This window comes from Hemicordylus capensis, chromosome 2 (assembly GCF_027244095.1).
Source record: "Hemicordylus capensis ecotype Gifberg chromosome 2, rHemCap1.1.pri, whole genome shotgun sequence".
Taxonomy (NCBI): Eukaryota; Metazoa; Chordata; class Lepidosauria; order Squamata; family Cordylidae; genus Hemicordylus; species Hemicordylus capensis.
In genome coordinates, this window is record NC_069658.1 from 268,370,973 (window position 1) to 268,391,299 (window position 20,327).

Below are 20,327 nucleotides of genomic sequence, written 5' to 3' on the forward strand. Positions count from 1 at the left end.
ACAGAAGAGCTACGGGAGTCAAAGCGGCAACGTAGATGACTGGGGTGCAAATGAAGGAGAACTCATCTTGAATTCGAAAAGACACAGCATAGAGCCCATCTGAAGGTTTATGCTGTGGCAATGTGTGCAGCAAAGAAGCAATTTTATTCTGTGCGTATTGCATCTGCAAGTTCTCGTACAGCACTGCTGTTCTGGATTGTTAGGGGTGTATCTAAAACCCCTTCTGTTTCAAATCTGCTTCCAGAAACAATGTCTCACTGTGGCATATTCAATGAGTTATTTGAAGATAATATCTCTCACATTCAGGCTGATCTGGACTCCAATATTTCTGCAGGGCCAGTTATGGGGGTCTCTTGTGAGATTAGATTGGATCAGTTTCAGTTCGTGACTCCTGAAGATGTGGACAAGCTGCTTGGAGCGGTATGGCCTAGCACCCGTTCTTTGGATTTTTGCCCAACGTGGCTGATTTCAACTTGCAGGGTGGTTGTTGGAGCTGGCCTGGCTGGTATCATTAATGCCTCACTGAGGGAAGACAGGATGCCATCTTGTTTGAAGGAGGTGGTGGTTAAACCACTTCTTAAGAAACCCACTCGGGACTCCCTGGTGATGGATAATTATAGGCCAGTCTCCAACCTCCCATGGTTGGGTAAGATGATTGAAAGGGTGGTGGTAGACCAGCTTCAAGCAGTCTTTGAGGAAACTGATTATCTAGACCCATTTCAAACTGACTTCAGAGCTGGCTATGGGGTTAAGACGGCCTTGGTCGGCCTGAAATATGACCTTCAGCAGGGAATTAACAGAGGGAGTGTGACTCTGCTGGTTCTTTTGGATCTCTCAGCAGCTTTCGATACCATCAACCATAGTATCCTTCTGAATTGCCTGAGGGAAAGGAGGAACTGTTTTATAGTGGTTCCGCTCGAAAGTCTCGGGTAGATTTCAGAAGGTGGCGCTTGGTGACAGTTACTTTTTAAAACAGGAACTACTATATGGCTCCATTCTGTCACCAATGCTTTTTAACACCTACATGAAAGTGAAACCACTGGGTAAGGTCATCAGGGGATTTGGTGATGAATGTTGTAAATATGCCGAGGACACCAAAATCTATTTTTCCATTTCAGCATCACCAGGAGAAGATGTAACCTCCCTAAATGCCTACCTACAGGCAGTAATGGGGTGGATGAGGGATAATAAACTGAAGCTGAATCCAAACAAGACAGAGGTGCTCATTGTTGGGGTCGTTATCTGCAAGATGGGATAGAACTTCCTGTTCTGGATGAGGTCACACTCTCCCAGATAGAGCAAGTTCGTAGCTTGGGAGTGCTCTTGGACCCGGGTCTCACCTTGTGCCTCAGGTTGAGGCTGTGGCCAGGAGCGCTTTTTACCAGCTGCAACTGATTCGACAACTCCACCCGTTTCTTGAGGAGAATGTCCTGAAAAAGGTGATTCACCAGCTGGTAACCTCCAGGTGGGACTACTGCAATGCTCTCTATGTAGGGCTGCCTTTGTACGTAGTTTAGAAACTTACGTTAGTCCAAAACAAGGGAGCCAGATTGGTCTCTGGGGTATCCTGGAGAGAGCACATTTTGCCTGTTCTTAAACAGTTGCACTGGCTGCCGATATGTTTCCAGACAAAGTACAAAGTTCTGGTTATTACCTTTAAAGCCCTGAATGGCTTAGGTCCGGGTTTTAATGTTATCTAGTTTTAATTGTAATTTGCTTTTAATTCGTTTTTTAATTTTAATTGTTATATATTTTTTATTTTAGTGTAAACCACCCTGAGCCACTTTAGGAAGGGTGGTATATCAATCAATCAATCAATCAACTAAATAAATAGCCAGTATTTCTCCTATTGATATACGTAGCTAGTACAGAACAAAGCCAAGAAAAGCCCTATTAGAAAATGGTTCCGCTAGTAGGATAACATAGCCTTCCGAAGTGTGCATTAGATCAAGGAGAAACACATGATAAGCTAGGAAGGAACAACCAGTGTTTACAACAAATATCTCCTATAATTAGTTGTGACAGGACAATCATAACAAAGCCACAGACTTATGTTAAAAGTCAGATACACATGAAAGCTTCCTGCAGCCACAAGAAGCTGTTATAAACTGACAGTTCAATAAGTACTGCTATAAGTTAGCCTTTATGGCCATCGCATTATCACCTTACCCTTGTCCAGCAGAATTCGACTGGCACTGCGAATGTTTTCTTTGTTTCCTTGATCTAGCGTCATATCAAGTGGTGAGGGGGAATGTTCAGGCCTTCCAGGGTCTTGCACTAGCTCCCTTCCTTTTTCCAAAGTTGGCAGTTGACACGACCTGTTAGTTCTGATGCTCCCTGATTTTGTAACCTTTGAGTAACAAAGAGCCATTATTCTTAATGGAAGGTAAATTGATAACTGTTAATGCTGTTCAAAATTAGAAGCACGATGACATTCAGAATGGCACAACATTCAGACGTAAGTTTTAACCACAATTAAACCATGGTTTAAGTATCACTAGCAAAGCCTCCCTCTTCCATGCATGTGAGGAGGAGAAAATTTGCTGCTACAGTTACTGGTTTAAAACAAACAGTTCTATGTTCTGGCATACAACCCAGGAAATTCCAGTTATTCTAACCAGTTTGTGAACAAGCCTGAATCAGGTTGCTCCACACAAGCAAGCTGCAGGGATGATTACCCCAGCAACAGCTCTCCCCATCTTGGCAACTGCCAGGCGGAAGCAGTCACAGGTGTGTGGTTTGGTCTCCATGGACTGCTTTGCCGGAGTGAGCCATAGCAAGAGCATCCTTGGTCACTGAGGGCCAGGCCCCAGGATCCTTTGTCCTCTGTCATATACATATCCCCTCCCAGGAAGTCATCATGCTCCCTTCCCAGAGTAACCGAATAATAGTGCCCTTCAGCATTCTCCCACTGCCAGAAATTGTGTTTGTCCAAGACTGTTTTGTTGCAGGACTCAACAAACAAGGGCGGTGGTGTGCTCGTTGTCAGAAGAAGGGCTTGCATGGCATTTAAATGCCCTTTCCCTGCCAAGCATGGGCGGACCATTTCGAAAAGGTATGCTTGCGCTTGAAGATCATGGCCAATGGCTGCCACCCTGCAGATGTTCTGACACCTTGCCCACAATCTGGCGATGCAAGTGTTACAGAGCTTGCTGGGATGTGCAATCAGTGGAGCAGAAAGAGGGAGTGGCCCCCCTGCCCTGAAACTGGAGGTTGCTGGGCTTTGGTTGGACAAATGTCTGTGATGCAATTCATGGTTAGAAAAATTAACCACGGGTTCAGCAACCTCTGGTTTCATGTTACATGTGAATGTGGCCACCATTTCGCTGGCTACACAATCTCTGGCTGGGATACAGTCAGCACGGAGAAGATTATTATTATTTAAATAGTTTTAAAATCTAAAATCATTTTTAAGGTCATGTAACCAAAGTAGTTGCTAAGAGAGACAGGGAACACGTGCAAAGATTATCATTTTAGAGGGCTTTCAACACTACAGAGCCACAGAAAGCCCCTCTGTTGCTATGGAAAGATTCTTATTTTTTATGTATTTTACATTTTATATCCCGCTCTTCCTCCAAGGAGCCCAGAGCGGTGTACTACATACTTAGGTTTCTCCTCACAACAGCCCTGTGAAGTAGGTTAGGCTGAGAGAGAAGTGACTGGCCTAGCGTCATCCAGCAAGTATCATGGCTGAATGAGGATTTGAACTCGGGTCCAAGTAAAAGTTACTAAAATAAAAAGGAAATAGTGAGATGGTTTAAATATCGGAGAAATTGAGGGTGCACAAATAGGAAGTTACTAGGTAGCTTGTATAAGTAACATATTGCTTGGCATTTAGACTTTTGTAAGAATTTAGTAAACATTTATTATATTATAATCTTTGAGAATTGCAAAGTCTGTGGCAAATCAATCTACCTTTGCATTGGACTGTAATATTAATATTTATGTTTTTAAAATAATCTAAAAGAAAGTTTTATTTTATTTTAAAAAATCACAAGACATGCTGATGAGAGCTCAAGAGAACAGAAGCTACAGATGTAAACTCTCAGGCAAATTACTATGCAAATCGATTTTACTATAAAACTACAAAACTATTTAAGAAAAATTCAAAACCTATGCACATTCTCAAAATGATAACATTTTAAAATTCCAGACTTGTATCTCATTCTATCCTAGGCATGTTATAGTTTATCAAATTTGTACTATGTGAAACACTTATACTGGGCAGCAGCGATATAGGAAGATGCTGAAAGGCATCATCTCATACTGCGTGGGAGGTGGCATTGGTAAACCCCTCCTGTATTCTACCAAAGAAAACCACATGGTTCTGTGGTTGTCAGGAGTCAACACTGTCTCGACGACACAACTTTACCTTTACTGAAGGTGCACAGTAGTCTATAGTACTTTACCTGCCCTTCTTTGTTTTATTCTTTCCCTGTTAAAATATTCCTAGACCCATTATCAATATACTCACAGCTTTTTCTACACATCTTACAAAAATGCCACTAACCATCTCCTTTCCAAGATAGCACTTCCAATACGTCTGGAATTTCCCACTGAAAACCTGTCAGAATGCTTAGGCAATTCTTATTCCATTACCCAAACATCCATTTCTAATGCATAGCATGCCCAGAATACACATACATACTTCATCCCAATATTACGGCTTGATATATACAGAATCCTTGGCCTAACCTAAAGCATCTACGGCACCCATTGCCATATATTCTGGGGCCAAACTACATATTATATTAAACACAGTTTAAACTAAATGTACTTAGGACTTGCCTGCTGTTCTTTGAAAGAAATTACAGCTATGGCAAGAAGGGAGGGTGCTGATACAGGCATACAACCTGTGATGCGTGAGGAGGGAGAAGTTTACTCTTTCCCCTTGTGCTGTTTTACGGTTGAAAATAACCCCCTGAAACTGCTGTGTGTGTGTGTGTTTTCCTCAGCAAGAAAATGATGCAAGGAGAAAGGGTTAACTTTCCCAAAGTCCTAACTTGGATTTTCACCCCCAGAGCTGTTTTCTCTTTATGAAGAGAGTGGGCCAATTCTAAGCACATTGCTTTAAAATGCTTTTAAAATATCATGTGTCATTTGGTCCCATTTTTAATGCTTGAGATTTGTTCTCATGGCACAGTTGAGTTTGTAGTCCTACCTCTCCAGATGCCCTTGTGCAGAACCTTCGGCCTGAAGGTGGTGGTGGTCCAAGGACCTTAGATCCAAACGCAATGTGGGATACATCTTGATTTTTTGTGTTTCGTGAAGTTGCTGGTCCTCTGTTCAGTAGATGGTCTACTGAAGAGCAAGATAGGGTATTACAAACCTCATATTTCAAACAGAATGATTGATAAATGGCTACAGAATTTCACAAAATAAATCACAGGAATAATTTTAGGTATCCATTCCGATTAAATCAGGAAAATGGGAAAATATGTCCTGCCTAGATATTTCTCCTGTAATCGCAAAACAATTTATATAGAATTTTAGTGCAATTAGGACACTTACCATGCTACTGTGTCCCCTAAGCTCCTTAGGCTTTTGGAAAAAAAGTCCTTCAGCTCGGGCAATCTGACATCGATGTGTTGTGAGCAGTGACCAGGAAAACAGTGATGGACACATCAGTCAACTAAGCATTTATGGAGCAAGTAGAAAAAGTACCTGACCTATGGAGCAAGCTGTCTAAAAATGGTCTAGTGAACCCAGCAAAGAACATGTTGTCAACACCTGTTACCATATACACACCCAGATCATGGCAGTCAGATCCTTTGATACTTTACCACTTGTTCTGTTTAGCTGTTCTACTTCTATTTAGCTATCCTGTTAAAATAGCATGGACCACAATTCAGCCTGGACATAGCAAGGCAAAGTAACATTACTTTTAGTTCCAATACAGTATGTTAATAACACTTGACTGATTTAAATTAGAAGATATTTTCCCATCAAAACTTGTGTTAGCCAGATGAAGCAAAAGCCATAACTCTAGTTATGTGGTAGAGCATCTGCTTTGCATGCAGAAGGTTCCAGGTTCAGTCCCTCGCATCTCCAAGAAAAGCTGGGAAAGACCCCATCTGAAACCTTGGAGAGCTGTTGCCAGTCAGTGTAGACAAATACCAAGTGAGACAGAACAATGGTCCAAATCAGTATAAAACAGCTTCCTGTGTTCCTAAAGCTTCTAAAGTTATTCCAATGATAAACTTTGGGAATGATCATGCTTAAAAATATGTGCAGATACAAAAGTTTTCACTAAACACAAATGATCACAAAATGGAGCTCTTTTTATTTACTGCTTTGGAATTCAGCTGGTAACAAACATTTCAGTTCTGTGGTGCTGGAACAGAGATACCAAGATTGTAAATGCTTGTGTATTTGAACAATGAGTAACACCAGCCCACATTCTTTGCAGCTTTAGGAGCCAGAGCAAGAACTCCACCCTCACACAGAGCCAGAACACTAGCTGCCCTGAAGGCTTATCTCGTAGCCCAGTGCACAGGGAGGGGAATGGAGATTTTTTATTTATTTAATGTATTTATTAATTTAACATATTTTTATACCACCCAAAACACAAGTTTTGAGAGCCAGCATGGTGTAATGGTTAGAGTGCTGGCCTAGGACTGGGGAGACCCGAGTTCAAATCCCCATTCAGCCATGAGACTTGCTGGGTGACTCTGGGCCAGTCACTTCTCTCTCAGCCTAACCTAATTCACAGGGTTGTTGTGAGGAGAAACTTAAGTATGTAGTACACCGCTCTGGGCTCCTTGGAGGAAAAATGGGATATAAAATGTAAAATAATAATAATAATAATTTCTCTGAGTGGTTTACAAAACAATTTTTTGTAAAGCAATTTTTGTTTCTCTCCTCTACCTACAAAAGCCCTGTTGGTTTGTGGAAATGCATACCTAAACATTGCATTTAATTGTGTATATTTCTTCAATATTATGTATGGTTTTTGTTCCAGTGTCCTTGTGGGCCTATTAAAGACAACAGTGATACATCTGAGGGCCCCCTTTCTTTTTGACTTATCTTTTCAGTCCAGTAATGATATTTGATTGATTCTAGCTTCCCATTGTCTTTTAAAATACATGTATTATCATCATGCTCCAAGTCTTTAAAACCTCCCTTTCAGCCTTTAAAACCTTATTGAAGACATTTCTTTTCTGCCAGGCATTTGCCCTTTAATTTTTTTAAAATCTCAGATGCTGTTCTTGTTTGTACACCACCCTGAGTCGTGTGGATTTGGTAGTATATTAAATCTCTTTTTAAACAAACAAATGTTACAAGCTTCCTTCCCCATTTTGCTCTCATGAAAGCCATGTTGGTCATTGCGTTTTCTCCTATATTAAAAACTAGAACCAAGCTATATTAGTACCTCCAATACTATGGTTTCTCTTCAGATTGTATAAATCTTTCACCCTATATTAGTACCTCCCTCTCATATCTCCATAATGAGGATGATAACATACTGAAAGAGATGTGTGATAAGAGATGTGTGATAAGATGTACATTGCTGGGCTCAAGGAGTACTGGCAAAGCAGCAGGCTTTCCTCCTCCTCAGCTTCTGGTTGATTATGGAAGCATACTGGGAAGAGTATAGACTTCCACCATCCATCAAATTTCCTTCAGAACTTTTCTCATCTACTGAAAGTGAATAATCTCCCACTCTTTGTTGGCTCTTGCCCATGCAAAAACGGAGATTCAAAAATTCTAAGGAGTGATGAAATAGCTCCCTCAGGTGGGGTGACCTGTTTCAGTTCAGCATCGATTTCTTTAATTCTCTGACTACTTTGTGATGTTCTCTGCCCCATATCAATTAGAAAAACAGTTTAATGTGAACATTTTCCATTCATGATAACATTAATTGACTGCAATTAATTGGCTACATCAACATGTATAAGTCATCTGTTACACTGCACAACTAGGTGCAGTTAAAAGCAGACTAAAAAGTAATTTGAGCTTTTGATTAGTACTGGAACAACAACATAAAAAATAAAGTTTAATAGATAAAAGATGAAGTTTCTAATTAAATGGAAGCTTAAACTTATCAAAGTGCTCAATTCCAGGAAAGCCTCATTTCAGGACTTTGAAAGGAAAGGAATGGCAGTAGAACTCATCTCCTATTCACAGTGCAAGGTTAAAAGATTAGATTAAACCCTGAAGCTCAAGGCATTTCATTTTCTCTAGTTAACAAAAAATGAACTTGGCACAGGTCAGGGTTGTAACCACTAATTATTTTACTTCTTTACCAAGGGCTACATATCTTTGTAGTTGGATGGTAAAACCTGAGGGTGCACTCTAATTGCCTTTTTAAAAATAAACAGTCATTTTTCTCTTTAGATTAACCACTCTCATTATTTTAGCTGTTTAGCTACAGTCTCTGTTTTTACTGTAACATTTTATAGAATCAGTACAGGTATTTTGGTTCTGGCATAACATTATATTTGCAGATTATTACTAGCTGGAGCACCTTCTTGATGAGAAAAGGCTACAACACTTGGGGATTTTTAGTTGAGGGAAAAAGGTGACTAAGTGGGTGCATGATTGAGTCTTATAAAATTATGCATGGTGCAAAGAAAGCAGAGAGAGAAAATTTTTTCTTCCTCTTCCACTACACTAGAACCAGGGGTCTACAAGACGTTTAGGATGGACAAAAGGAAGTACCATATTTTATGGACTATAAGACTCACTTTTTTCCTCGAAAAATATCTGCCAAAATTCAGGAGCGTCTTATATGTTTTAACAGTTTAATATGTTAAAACTCTGAAAAACTGGATTAAAATTAAGGTGCGTCTTATAGTCCGTAGCGTCTTATAGGTCGTAAAATACGGTACATCTGGATACAGTGCACAATGCATCTAAAGTGTGCTAAACAGACAAGAGAATGCATACAATTACTCTGAGTCAACTGTTTGATGTATGCTGGTTGTATTGTCTGGTTTATTTCTGTACATTCTGTGTAATGGCATGTCAACTACACATATAGGCTTGAACTTGAACAATTAATCTATGCAATACAGCACCACAGGATGTGGTGATGGCCACTAACAAAGATGGCTTTAAAAGGGTTTTTTTTAACTAAATTTCAAACCCTGCTGTAAAGTCCATAGTAGAAAAGTAATTCTTTAGATACAACAAGAATGGTTTCCAATCTTCTTTAAAACATTCCAAGTTTTGGTCTCTTATTAGTGCTGTAAGTTTTGCCATCTCCGCATATTCCAAAAATTTTATCAGCCAGTCTTCTTTTGAAGGCAGTTCATTACTCTTCCATTTCTGTGCATATATAATTCTGGCCGCCACAGAAGCATACATAAAAAATGTTAAATTAGTTGTAGAGATTACACCTTGTGTTATTCCCAGCAGGAAGGATTCTGGCTTCTTAAGAAATGTCATTTAAAATATTTTCTTTAATTCATTATATATCATATCCCAATAGGCTTTAGCCTTCCCACAGGTCCACCACATATGAAAAAAGGTGCCTTCAGAATGTCCACACTTCCAACATTTGTTTGAAACATTTTTATACATTAATGCCATTTTTGTGTGTGTCAGATACCATCTATACATCATTTTATAATAGTTTTCTTTTATAGCATAACATGCAGTGAATTTTAAATTATTTTTCCATAACTTTTCCCAGGCTGCCATTTCTATATTACGCCCCACATCTTGAGCCCACTTTATCATAGTCGTTTTAACCACTTCCTCTCTTGTCTCCTCCAGAAGCAACAGTTTATACATTTTAGAAACTAATTTTTCATCATTTTGACATAATTCCTTCTCAAAATTTGAAGTCTGATCCTCAAATCCAACTTTAAAGTCTTTCTTATATATCTCATTTAAGTGATGATACTGAAACCAATCTCTAACCAAATCTTGTATTTCAGTTAAACTTTTTAACTTACAATCCTTTTCCTGAAAATGTAACAAATCCCTATAGGTACCCTAACACATTTGCATATTTACTTCTTTATGTGATAAGGCCTCAATCGGAGAGATCCATAACGGAGTTTTAGGTTCAAACCAATTTTTGTATTTTAACCACACCCTCATTAAACTCCTTCTCACATAGTGGTTCAAAAAGTCTTTATGTATTTTACTTTTTTCATACCACAGATACGCATGCCATCCAAACCTTCTGTCAAATCCTTCCAAATCAAGAATTCTAGGGTTCCTTAATATTATCCATTCTTTTAACCATGTCAAACAAACAGCATTAAAATATAACCTTAGGTCTGGCAAGGTAAGACCACCTCTTTCCTTTGCATCTGTTAAATTCTTAAAATTAATTCTTGGTCTTTTCCCCCCTGCCAAACAAACTTAGTTATGTCCTTCTGCCATTGCTTAAAACAAGTTAAAGTGTTAATTATGGGAATAGTCTGAAAGAGAAACAACATTTTAGGCAAGACATTCATTTTCACCACTGAAATTCTTCCCATTAAAAACAAATTCATTTTAGACCATCTATGTAGATCAATTTTCACTGAATTCCATATTTTAACATAGTTGTTTATGAACAACAAGGAGTTGTTATTTGATAACCAGACCCCCAGATATTTAACTTTCTTCTCCACTTTCAACTCACTTATTTCAGATAATCTGTCCTTGGTTTTCTGATCCATATTTTTAGTTAAGACCTTGGTCTTAGTCTTATTTATATTTAGCCAGCTGACCAAATTGTTGTATTTTATCCAAGTCTTTCAATCTTGTCCATTGGATTCTCTAAAAACAGCACAACATCATCTGCAAAGGCTCTCAACTTGTAATCCTGTTTCCCAATTTTGGGACCATGTAATTTATCATCTTCTCTGATAGTTCTACAAAGCACTTCTAGAACCAATATGAAAAGCAATGGGGAAAGTGGACATCCTTGTCTAGTCCCTTTTTGTATTACACAGTTGTCTGATAGTTCCCCATTTATAATAATCTTAGCATATTGCTCCGAATAAATTGTCTTAATTGCCCTAATAAAATTGTTGCCAGCAGTCATTACCTCTAGTAATCTCCACATAAATTGCCACGAAATATTGTCAAAAGCTTTCTCTGCATCCAAAAAAATCATCGCCATCTGTTTATCATTATGTTTTTCATAGTACTCCAATACATTCAAGACTGTTCTGACATTGTCTCTCAGTTGTCTCTTTGGCAAAAATCCAGCTTGATCTTCATGAATAAAATGCCTTAATATAACCTTCATTCTTCTTGCCAAAATGGCAGCAAAAAGTTTGTAAAATGCCTCCTAGTCTTGATGGCTATAAGCTATCTCCAGGTTCAGAGGCAGTATTGCAGGGGAGCAATGGCAGGAGGAGGATTAAGCCTTCATCTCCTGTTTGGGGGCTTCCCAGAGGCAACAGAATGCTGGACTTGGGCCTGATCCAGAGGGGCTCCTCTTCTTATGTTCTAGCTGCCTTGAATTTGGGAAGACTGGACAAAATGAACGGAATTTGACAAATACATTTATATTTTATATATTTCACCCTCTGCTTCCAATGGTATGTTATGGTTCAGCATATTATTGGAAGCACCTGGCTCTATGCACTTTGGACTTGCCTTTGTATGCATAGAGCTAAGTAACACAAATACCAAAACCCCATGCCTTCAGTCATGGTAGAAACATTTTAAAAGATGCTCTCAGTGACAAGAAAGGATGCAAGACTTATTAGGTGCATCTAATTGCCTATCCACTAATAGAGAAAATGGCATCTTCCCTGGCCAGTGCTGAGCAACCAACAATAATGGATGGCATGATAGCAGGGCCACTCAGTATTGGCAGAGACCTGTTTGAGCAGTGGAAAGATCTGCTTGTGCATGCTATCCTTAACGTCAGAGGCACGGCTCATTGTGATCCAGGGGCGTATCTTGGGTAGGGCAGGCAGGGAACATGCCCTGGGCGCCACTTGAAGGAGGTGCAAATTCTTAAATATTTTTTTTTTAAAAAATGGCCACCAAAAACAAAATGGCCACTGCACATGCTCAAATGGCCTCTGTGAGGCCCTAGGCCATGCCAGGCCTCACAGAGGCCATTTGAGCATGCACGGTGGCCATTTTGTTTTCAGCGGCCAATTAAAAACCCCCACAATTATTTTAAAAAATGGCCACTGCACATGCTCAAATGGTCTCTGCAAGGCCCTAGAGGCCAGTGGGGGGAGGGGTAACCTTTGAAGACCCCCACCATGGCCTATAGAAAGCACCCTGAAGGGGCTACAGGTAAAAAAAAAATTAATTTAATATAATATAAGTCACTGTACACGTATTAAGTTTGGCACTATGTACAGAGAATCAGGGCTTGTGAATACTGAGCTGAAGCTTATGAGCTAGGATTGTATTCATTTGCTCTTACTTTGCTTCTTATAAGTGAGTTAAATGTGGTGTCTTAATAATATGGCTATTAATGGTGAGTTTGTCTTTGAACCAGTGTGAAATCCTTAGTATTAAGGCCCACTGGGAGTTTCTTGCTCTCTTTCTCTCATTTTAACTGTCTTTCTGAAATACTAGAATCTATTCCAAGCAGTGACACTGTTTACTCTGCATAGCCTTTAATTATTTTCAGAGTATCTGGGAAAAGCCAAATTCTCCATTTATTTTTAAAACTTATGTAATAGTGATGCTACAATGCATAGTAGAGAATTAGACAGTCACTTCTGTTTATTTTTCCAAGTACACCTCCACATAGTATTTGGGTATTTCAAGAGCCCCAGCATACTGAAATTTGTAGTTTTCCAGAAATATTTGGTCTGGCTACATCCACTGCTAAATAGTTTTTGAAATATTAAAAGATTAACAAGCTTGACTTGTATTTTTCAGCTGATATTATGGTAAAGTTACCTGAAAGATGGGTGTCAGATGTTTGGACAGGGGTTGTAATTTCAGTGCTTGCCCTAGGCGCTATTTTCCCTAGATACGCTTCTGTTGTGATGAGGTCAATAAAGCCGAGATCACAGCAGCATAAGGCTCTCTAGAGAAAGCAGGAAGCAGACCAGTATGTGTACTAATTAGTGATCCTGGGCTCTACTGTACAAAGCTCCTCCAGATATATTTTTTGTATCACTACAAAAGTGTATGTAGTACCATGTTGATTTAGGATTGTGTTACACAGTATCTTTTGAGCAGTTCTTGCCATCCTAGCATATGTACCCACACAAACAAGTATAATGAATGAACTAGGTGATCATGGTCTATAGCCCAAAGATGGCCAGGACTACATATATTTACCAAAAAAAGTATGCTACCAAATGCTGGTTTATGCTATAAAACAGGTGTGAACCAAGGTGTATTTTTGTCAATCCAAGCAACAAAACTGCATTGAGTTTTTCACAGTGAAACAAAGCAGTTGCCACACAAAAGCAACAGCCTGTTCTTAAAAACAGAAGACAAAAAGGCCTAAGAGCATTGCTGCTGTGGAAACAAAAGCACTCAGGAAAGGAGAGTGCTAATTTTTAAGTAAATTACCAGTTTTGATTTGTGCTTAGTGGACCACTACATCTTGTCATTAGCAAGTTGAACTGTTCAATTTAAGTAACCAGACTTGATTTTGTGTTCAATTAAAGCAAGGTCCCATTAATGAGAGGGGAAAAAATTACTTCCTACAGTCCTACATTGACTAACACTCAGTACTTAATCTAGGCAGGGAATTGAAGGAATTAGCAGCGTAAAACTTTAGCCAAATTACACACGTAATGATTAACTGGATACATGCTGGTTTTATTAATTTTGTTGAAAGCATTAAAAACACTGAATTGCTCTTGAGCAGCATATAATTATATTTGTAATTCAGAGAAATTAGTTATACACGATGAATTAGGAATCTAAGTCCAGAAAATGTTTGAGGAGGAGGGAGAGAATGGAACACCCGCTTGTAAGAGGCCGATTTGTGCAGAAGCAATGCAACTTGCCAAACATTTTCCTCCACAATTTATAGCCCTATAAAGGACAGAACAGAGCCTTTGTGAACTAGCAGGGCTCTCTAAATTGTTAGTTACGGCAGAGAAGGTAGGCAGAATGATGCTTCTCTTTGATGTTACCATTAGAGCTAAATAAGTTTGGCTTTTTCCTTTGTGCCACCCTGCAGCCCACACACTCAAACCATGTAATTGGCAGCAGGGCCCAGACACCTTTTTCTCTGTACAACCAGGGCAGTCAACAACTGGGGGAAACCAGGGGTGTGCATGAACCAAAAATCATGGTTCGGTTTGAATTCATATTGAATTAAAACCAAACCACTTGTTGCTGAAACTGATTTGGTCAAACTGACAGGCCGGTCCAGTCCATTTGACTGAACCGGTTTGGCAGTTCGAGTGGCTATACTTGTAAAGGGGAATCTAGTGAGGATTCCACTTTACAAGTAAAAGGGTGGGGGTCCTGTGAAACTCTAAGGGGCTGCGGGGGGGAGAGAAAGGGTCTTACCACCACTCTGGCAGCGTGGCTACCAGTACTGCTGCTCCCCCCGCCGCCCCCGATTCAGGCCATAGCCTGCCCAAGCATGCATAATGTCTCTTTTAGCAAGCCGCCTGTGTGGTGGCGGCACTATTCCGGCCACCATGCATCCATGGAAGCCAGAACAGCACCACCACATGGGTGATGTGCTAAAAGAGGCGGGCTATAGGCTGTGCGGGGGTGTGTGTGTGAGCAGTGGCAGCAGCCACGCTGGGCGGTAAGACCCTTTAATGATCTCTCTTGCCACCACCCCCACTGCCTGTTTGACGCTGAACCGGTCCGACCCAACTGGGCTTGGTTCAGTTTGATCACAGACTGGTTCATGATCAAGCCACTGAACTGGCCAAGTTTGAGGCGAAGTGGTTTGGCGTCAAAAGTTTGTGCACACCCATAGAGGAAACTGCTGGTGCCACTCTTATAATGGCTGAAAAGTAATGGCTGGAACCGTAGCTTGTCAACCCAGTTGGATTGAGAGAACCAAGGTGCTCCTGGCCTTATATAATTGCTGCCTCAGGCTTTGCTATACAGTCCGATTATTTTGTCAGCCAAAGTAGCTGCTCTACAGACTCATGAAACCTCTCTCTGCTTTGCCTCACCTTATCTGATGCTCTGCTGAATCCTGCCAGAAGCTCTGTCTGACTGAAACCTTGCCTGATCTGATTGAACTGAATTACATCCTGGCTGCCAGCCTCCAGTTTGACATCCACATTTGAGTGACTGACTAGAAGCCTTGCCTGGAGACAGGCATAGAGTGTTTTCATTACTCAAACAGATTTTGATCCCACTGCAGCACCTTATCAGATCTATACATCCAGTGCTGTGCCATGAAAATCAAGTCAGAGATCCAGAATGTGGCTTTGCACATCACCGGAATGGACACACAGCTTTCTGGACAAGACTGGTTCACATATACATGCTCATCACTTGATTAATGTGACATCCTGTGGTGACTTGCATATGTGAATGAGTCATCATAGATGTAATATTATAGAGAGAATCTTCATATCACAGCCTGTGGAATGCATTTGAATGATCCCAGTTCACATGTTCAGCTGTCAGCCATCAACTGAAGATGAATCAAATTATGTACATGAATGTGTAAAGCAGCACCTGGAGTCCTTGGCTATCATGTTAAGCTTCTTCAGGATTTTGTCCATTTGCACAATGAAGAGATCTTCATTATTGATTCTGACACTCTTGATTGCTGTCCTATCCCTGTGTATGAAGCATGTGTGGCACCGCCATTACTTCTAATGCCGTTGGCTTTGCCATATTACTGGCATATTAATCTACTGGTTGGCCAATTCTGAGGCGTTGGATACAACCAAAGCACATGACTGCAACTTTTAAACATTCCTGCACATGCCCATTGGGTCACCTGCTCAGCTTTGGGAAGGATGCCTGTGGCGGCGGGACCACCACCGGCGGGGTCGCCCCTTTGAGAGGAGCCACTTTGGGGGATAATGAGGGTGAGGGCCAGGCTGTTTGGCTCAAGATACCTCGTGGTTGTGTAAAGGAGGGTGAGTATTATAATTGGGCTTCTCTTTGAAATCCTGGGTGGGTTGAGTTTTAATGTGTCTGGGTCGGTCTGGAGATAGGGAGACAAGGGGTATATCCACTGATATGGGGCAGCTATTCCAGTGGTGGTGGGGAATAAAAGAAGTAACATTGACAGGTCAGCAGGCTGTTGCAGGGGAAGAGAAATCAGAAACTTAACTGCTGTCTCCCCTTCTGGCTGCCCTGCCAGCTCTTTGACCCTGGAAAGCAATGGTAACTACCCACAGAGCCTCATCTTGCTCCTTCATAATGCCAGGTCTGTCCAGAATAAACCTGAAATCATCCATGATTTGATTCTGGATGAAGGGGCCGATCTGGTATGTATTATCGAGACTTGGTTGGGATAGGCTGGTGGCCCAGACTGGTCCCGGCTTCTTCCTCCAGGGTACTCTGTTGAGAAGCAGGGGAGGGGAAGTGGGTGGGGATGTGGAGTGGCTGTGGTCTACAAGAGCAATATCTCCCTTGCCAGGATCCCTGTCGAAGTGTCTGACCATACTGAATGTGTGTACCTAGGTTTGGGGACCAGAGATAGACTGGGACTTCTGTTGGTATACTGATCTCCCTGCTGCCCGACGGAGTCCCTAACTGAACTGACAGACTTGGTTGCAGGTTTGGTGTTGGAGTCTCCCAGGCTTGTGGTGCCGACTATTGGCCTATCCCAGGTGGTCTCGGGAACGATGCATATTGCTGGTCACGCGCATGTCTGGTCTTTCATTCAGAACAGGGTAGTGTTCTGTGGGTGGGGACTCCTGTGATTTCCCCTTATCATGGACGGACCACCATCTGGTTAAGGTTGGACTCACAACCACGTCCCACCTACGCATGGTTGGGGGGCCCATTAGGATGGTCTGCCCAAGAAGATTACTGGATCCCCAGTAATAGGATTCCCAGAAGCCTTGGAGGGATTTAGTGTTGGCTCTGCTGGTGACTCTGTCAACACTCTGGTGGAGAATTGGAATAATCAACTCACCAGGACAGGGGACATGATCGCTCCTAAGCGTCCTCTCCGACCACTTCAGAACTGGCCTCTTGGTATACGGAGGAACTGCGGGGGCTGAAGCGGCGAGGTAGATGACTAGAGCGCAAGTGGAGAAAGACTCAACTCAAATCCGACAGATTATTACATAGAGAGCATGGTGAAGCCTACCACCTGCCCTCTTAATCCTTGCCCAACATGGCTTATACAATCTGGCAGGGAGGCTGTTGTAGAGGGCCTGGTAGAGATTATAAATGCTTATCTGAGGGAGGGCAGGATGCCTCCTTGTCTTAAGGAGGCAATCATTAGACCGCTTCTGAAGAAGCCTGCCTTGGATCCCTCATAGTTAAATAATTACAGGCCTGTCTCCAACCTTCAATGGTTGGGCAAGGTGATTGAGAAAGTGGTGGTCTCCCAGCTCCAGGCGGTCTTGGAGGAAATTGATTATCTAGACCCATTTCAAACTGGCTTTCGGGTGGGCTATGGGGTGGAGACTGCCTTGGTCGGCCTGATCAATAATCTTCAATTGGGAATTGACAGAGGAAGTGTGACTCTGTTGGTCTTTTTGGATCTCTCGGCAGCTTTCGATACTATTGACCATAGTATCCTTCTGGACTGTCTGAGGGGATTGGGGGTGGGAGGCATTGCTTTGCAGTGGTTCCGCTCCTACCTCACAGACAAATTCCAGATGGTGTCTCTTGGGAGACTGTTCTTCTTCAAAATCTGAACTTTGCTATGGTGTCCCTCAGGGCTCCGTATTGTCTCTGATGGGGTTTTTTGTTTTTGTTTTTTACATTTTTATATCCCGCTCTTCCTTCAAGGAGCCCTAAATACTTAGGTTTCTCCTCACAACAACCCTGTGAAGTAGGTTAGGATGAGAGAGAAGTGATTGGCCCAGAGTCTACCAGATAGTATCATGGCTGAATGGGGATTTGAACTCGGGTCTCCCCAGTCCTAGTCCAGCACTCTAGGCACTATACCACGCTGGCTCTTGTTTAACATCAACATGGAACCGCTGAGAGAGATCATCAGGGGATTTGGTTCAGGGTGTTATCAATATGCTGATGACACTCAAATCTATTTCTCCATGTCAACATCATCAGGAGAAGGCATAACCTCCCTAAACGCCTGCCTGGAGGCAGTAATGGGCTGGATGAGGGATAACAAACTGAAGCTTAATCCAGATAAGACGGGGGTACTTATTCTGTGGGGTTGAAACTCGGGAGATCATTTTGATCTGCCGGTACTGGATGGGGTCACATTCCCCCAGAAGGAATAGGTACACAGTCTGGGGGTGCTTCTGGATCCAAACCTCTTCCTAGTGTCCCAGGTTGAGGAGGTGGCCAGAGGTGCTTTTTATCAGCTTCGCCTGATACGCCAGCTGTGTCCATTTCTTGAGATGAATGACCTCAAAACAGTGGTACATCTGATGGTAACCTCTAGGCTGGATTACTGCAATGCACTCTACGTGGGGCTGCCTTTGTACGTAGTCCTGAAACTGCAGTTGGTTCAGAACGCGGCAGCCAGGTTGGTCTCTGGGTCATCTAGGAGATACCATATTACTCCTGTCTTGAAGGACTAGCACTGGCTGCTGATACACTTCTGGGCAAAATACAAGGTGCTGGTCATTACCTATAAAGCCCTAAACAGCTCAGGCCCTGGGTATTTAAGAGAATGTCTTCTTCGCCATGAGCCCCACCGCCTGCTAAGATCATCTGGAGAGGTTCGCCTGCGGCTGCCACCAAGCTGTCTGGTGGCTACTCAAGAACGGGCCTTCTCCGTTGTTGCCCCTGGACTTTGGAATGCACTCCCAGTTGAAATAAGAGCCTCCCCATCTCTGGAAACTTTTAAGAAGACACTGAAGTCACATTTATTCACCCAGGCTTTTAATTAGATTTATAGTTTTAAATAATTTGAATACTGGGTTTTAAATGTTTATAATCTTTTAAATGATTTTAATTGTTAATTGATTTAATGTTTTAAATGATTTTAATTGTAAACTGCCCAGAGACACAGGTTTTGGGCGGTATAGAAACATTATAAATGAATGAATGAATGAATGAATGAATGAATGAATGCCCATAACCAAATGTGAGACTGCACAGAAATGTAATGGAGAATACTTTTAAACCTTGTACATACATATTCTTTAGGTGCCTCTATTGCGAACAATGGTAGATACTATATGAAAGAGTAGAAACTGTTAATGTACTCATCTTTTCTAAAACATCACAATAACACATACTTCATTTATGTACCCTCTAATCCATCTTTCTTTCTTAAGATGAAGAGTTCTTGGCAAGCAGAATTTACATTCATTGCATCTATAGTGGCATGCACTGAAATTACTCCGATTCAATCATGGTAATCCAAAGCAATCTGTTTTTCAAGTCTGCTATCCAATTGCCTTTCATCTGTAATCAACAGAAACAAGATCACACACTAACTCTGGCTCTCAGTCAAAATAAATGACTGACTGAGATTATGGGACTCAAAGAAAATGCTCAGACAGGAAGAATGCCCAATTAAATGTGGCTTCAAAGTTACAGTAAACACTGACCATGTATAGTAACCCACAAATCCCATGGGTGTATGTGTACACACACACACACACACACACACACACACTCACTCACTCACTCTCTCTCTCTTGTTCTCATGCTTGGGCAGAGAGAAGGGACCCAGCTTGTGATGACACACATGTACAGCCCCACAGAGCCCCCTTAGCTGGGGCCAGGCACTAGATTTGATCTTTCAAGGGACTGCAAGGTATGACTAGTGTCATACAGTGGCTTCAGTACAGGCGGTGGCATTTCCCAGGGTAGATCCAGAGGGAGGACTTCTTCCCTCTGGGCCACCTCACAGCTTTTGAAGAGGAGTGAGGCCTTAGTAAACTTAAATCTTTCCTACCTCACTGGACTTCTATTTATTAGGGGTGTGTACAAGTCTAACTGGGCTCGAACCAGACGGGGTCTGGTTTTGTGTACATAAGAGCTGGGGTGGATCTGGCTTGAGTCCAAACTAGTTCAGGCACAGCCCAGGGAGGAGGCATTTTTTCAAAATGGTGGACTTACCACCATTGTGTGGCCTCGGGGAGTGCTGCCGTGATTCTCCTGCTGCAGGAGTGCAGGGACTCTCCTGCAGCCCCTCCCTCCCCTGGGACTCACATGGCCCATTCTGGGTCATTTTAGGCCCATTTCGGGCCTCTCTGTGCTAGAGGTGGGCATACTGAACACTTCCGTGCATGAACACTGGCCATCTCACTGGGTCATGCCCAGCCACGCAGATGGCCAGTGCACATGTGCAGTGACCTCCAAAGTGGCCACTGCCAGCTCAGAGAGACCTGAAATGAGCTGAAAATGGG

The 20,327-nt window shown here is 41.9% G+C and overlaps 1 protein-coding gene across 16 annotated transcripts in view; it reads right to left on the minus strand.

The window, feature by feature from the left end:
- CFAP20DC (CFAP20 domain containing) overlaps positions 1-20,327 on the minus strand; it is a 268,470-nt gene that overhangs the window by 138,629 nt on the left and 109,514 nt on the right. For 12 of the 16 annotated variants that reach the window (XM_053297353.1, XM_053297355.1, XM_053297349.1 and 9 more), the window contains 2 exons: positions 5,162-5,301; positions 2,170-2,350 (listed from right to left, as the gene is read on the minus strand). In XM_053297353.1, the coding sequence (XP_053153328.1) occupies positions 2,170-2,350; positions 5,162-5,301 (321 nt within the window). Of the gene's footprint in view, positions 1-2,169; positions 2,351-5,161; positions 5,302-19,055; positions 19,378-20,327 lie in introns of those variants that run through there. The other 4 variants (XM_053297357.1, XM_053297344.1, XM_053297345.1 and 1 more) reach the window with 2 other exon arrangements.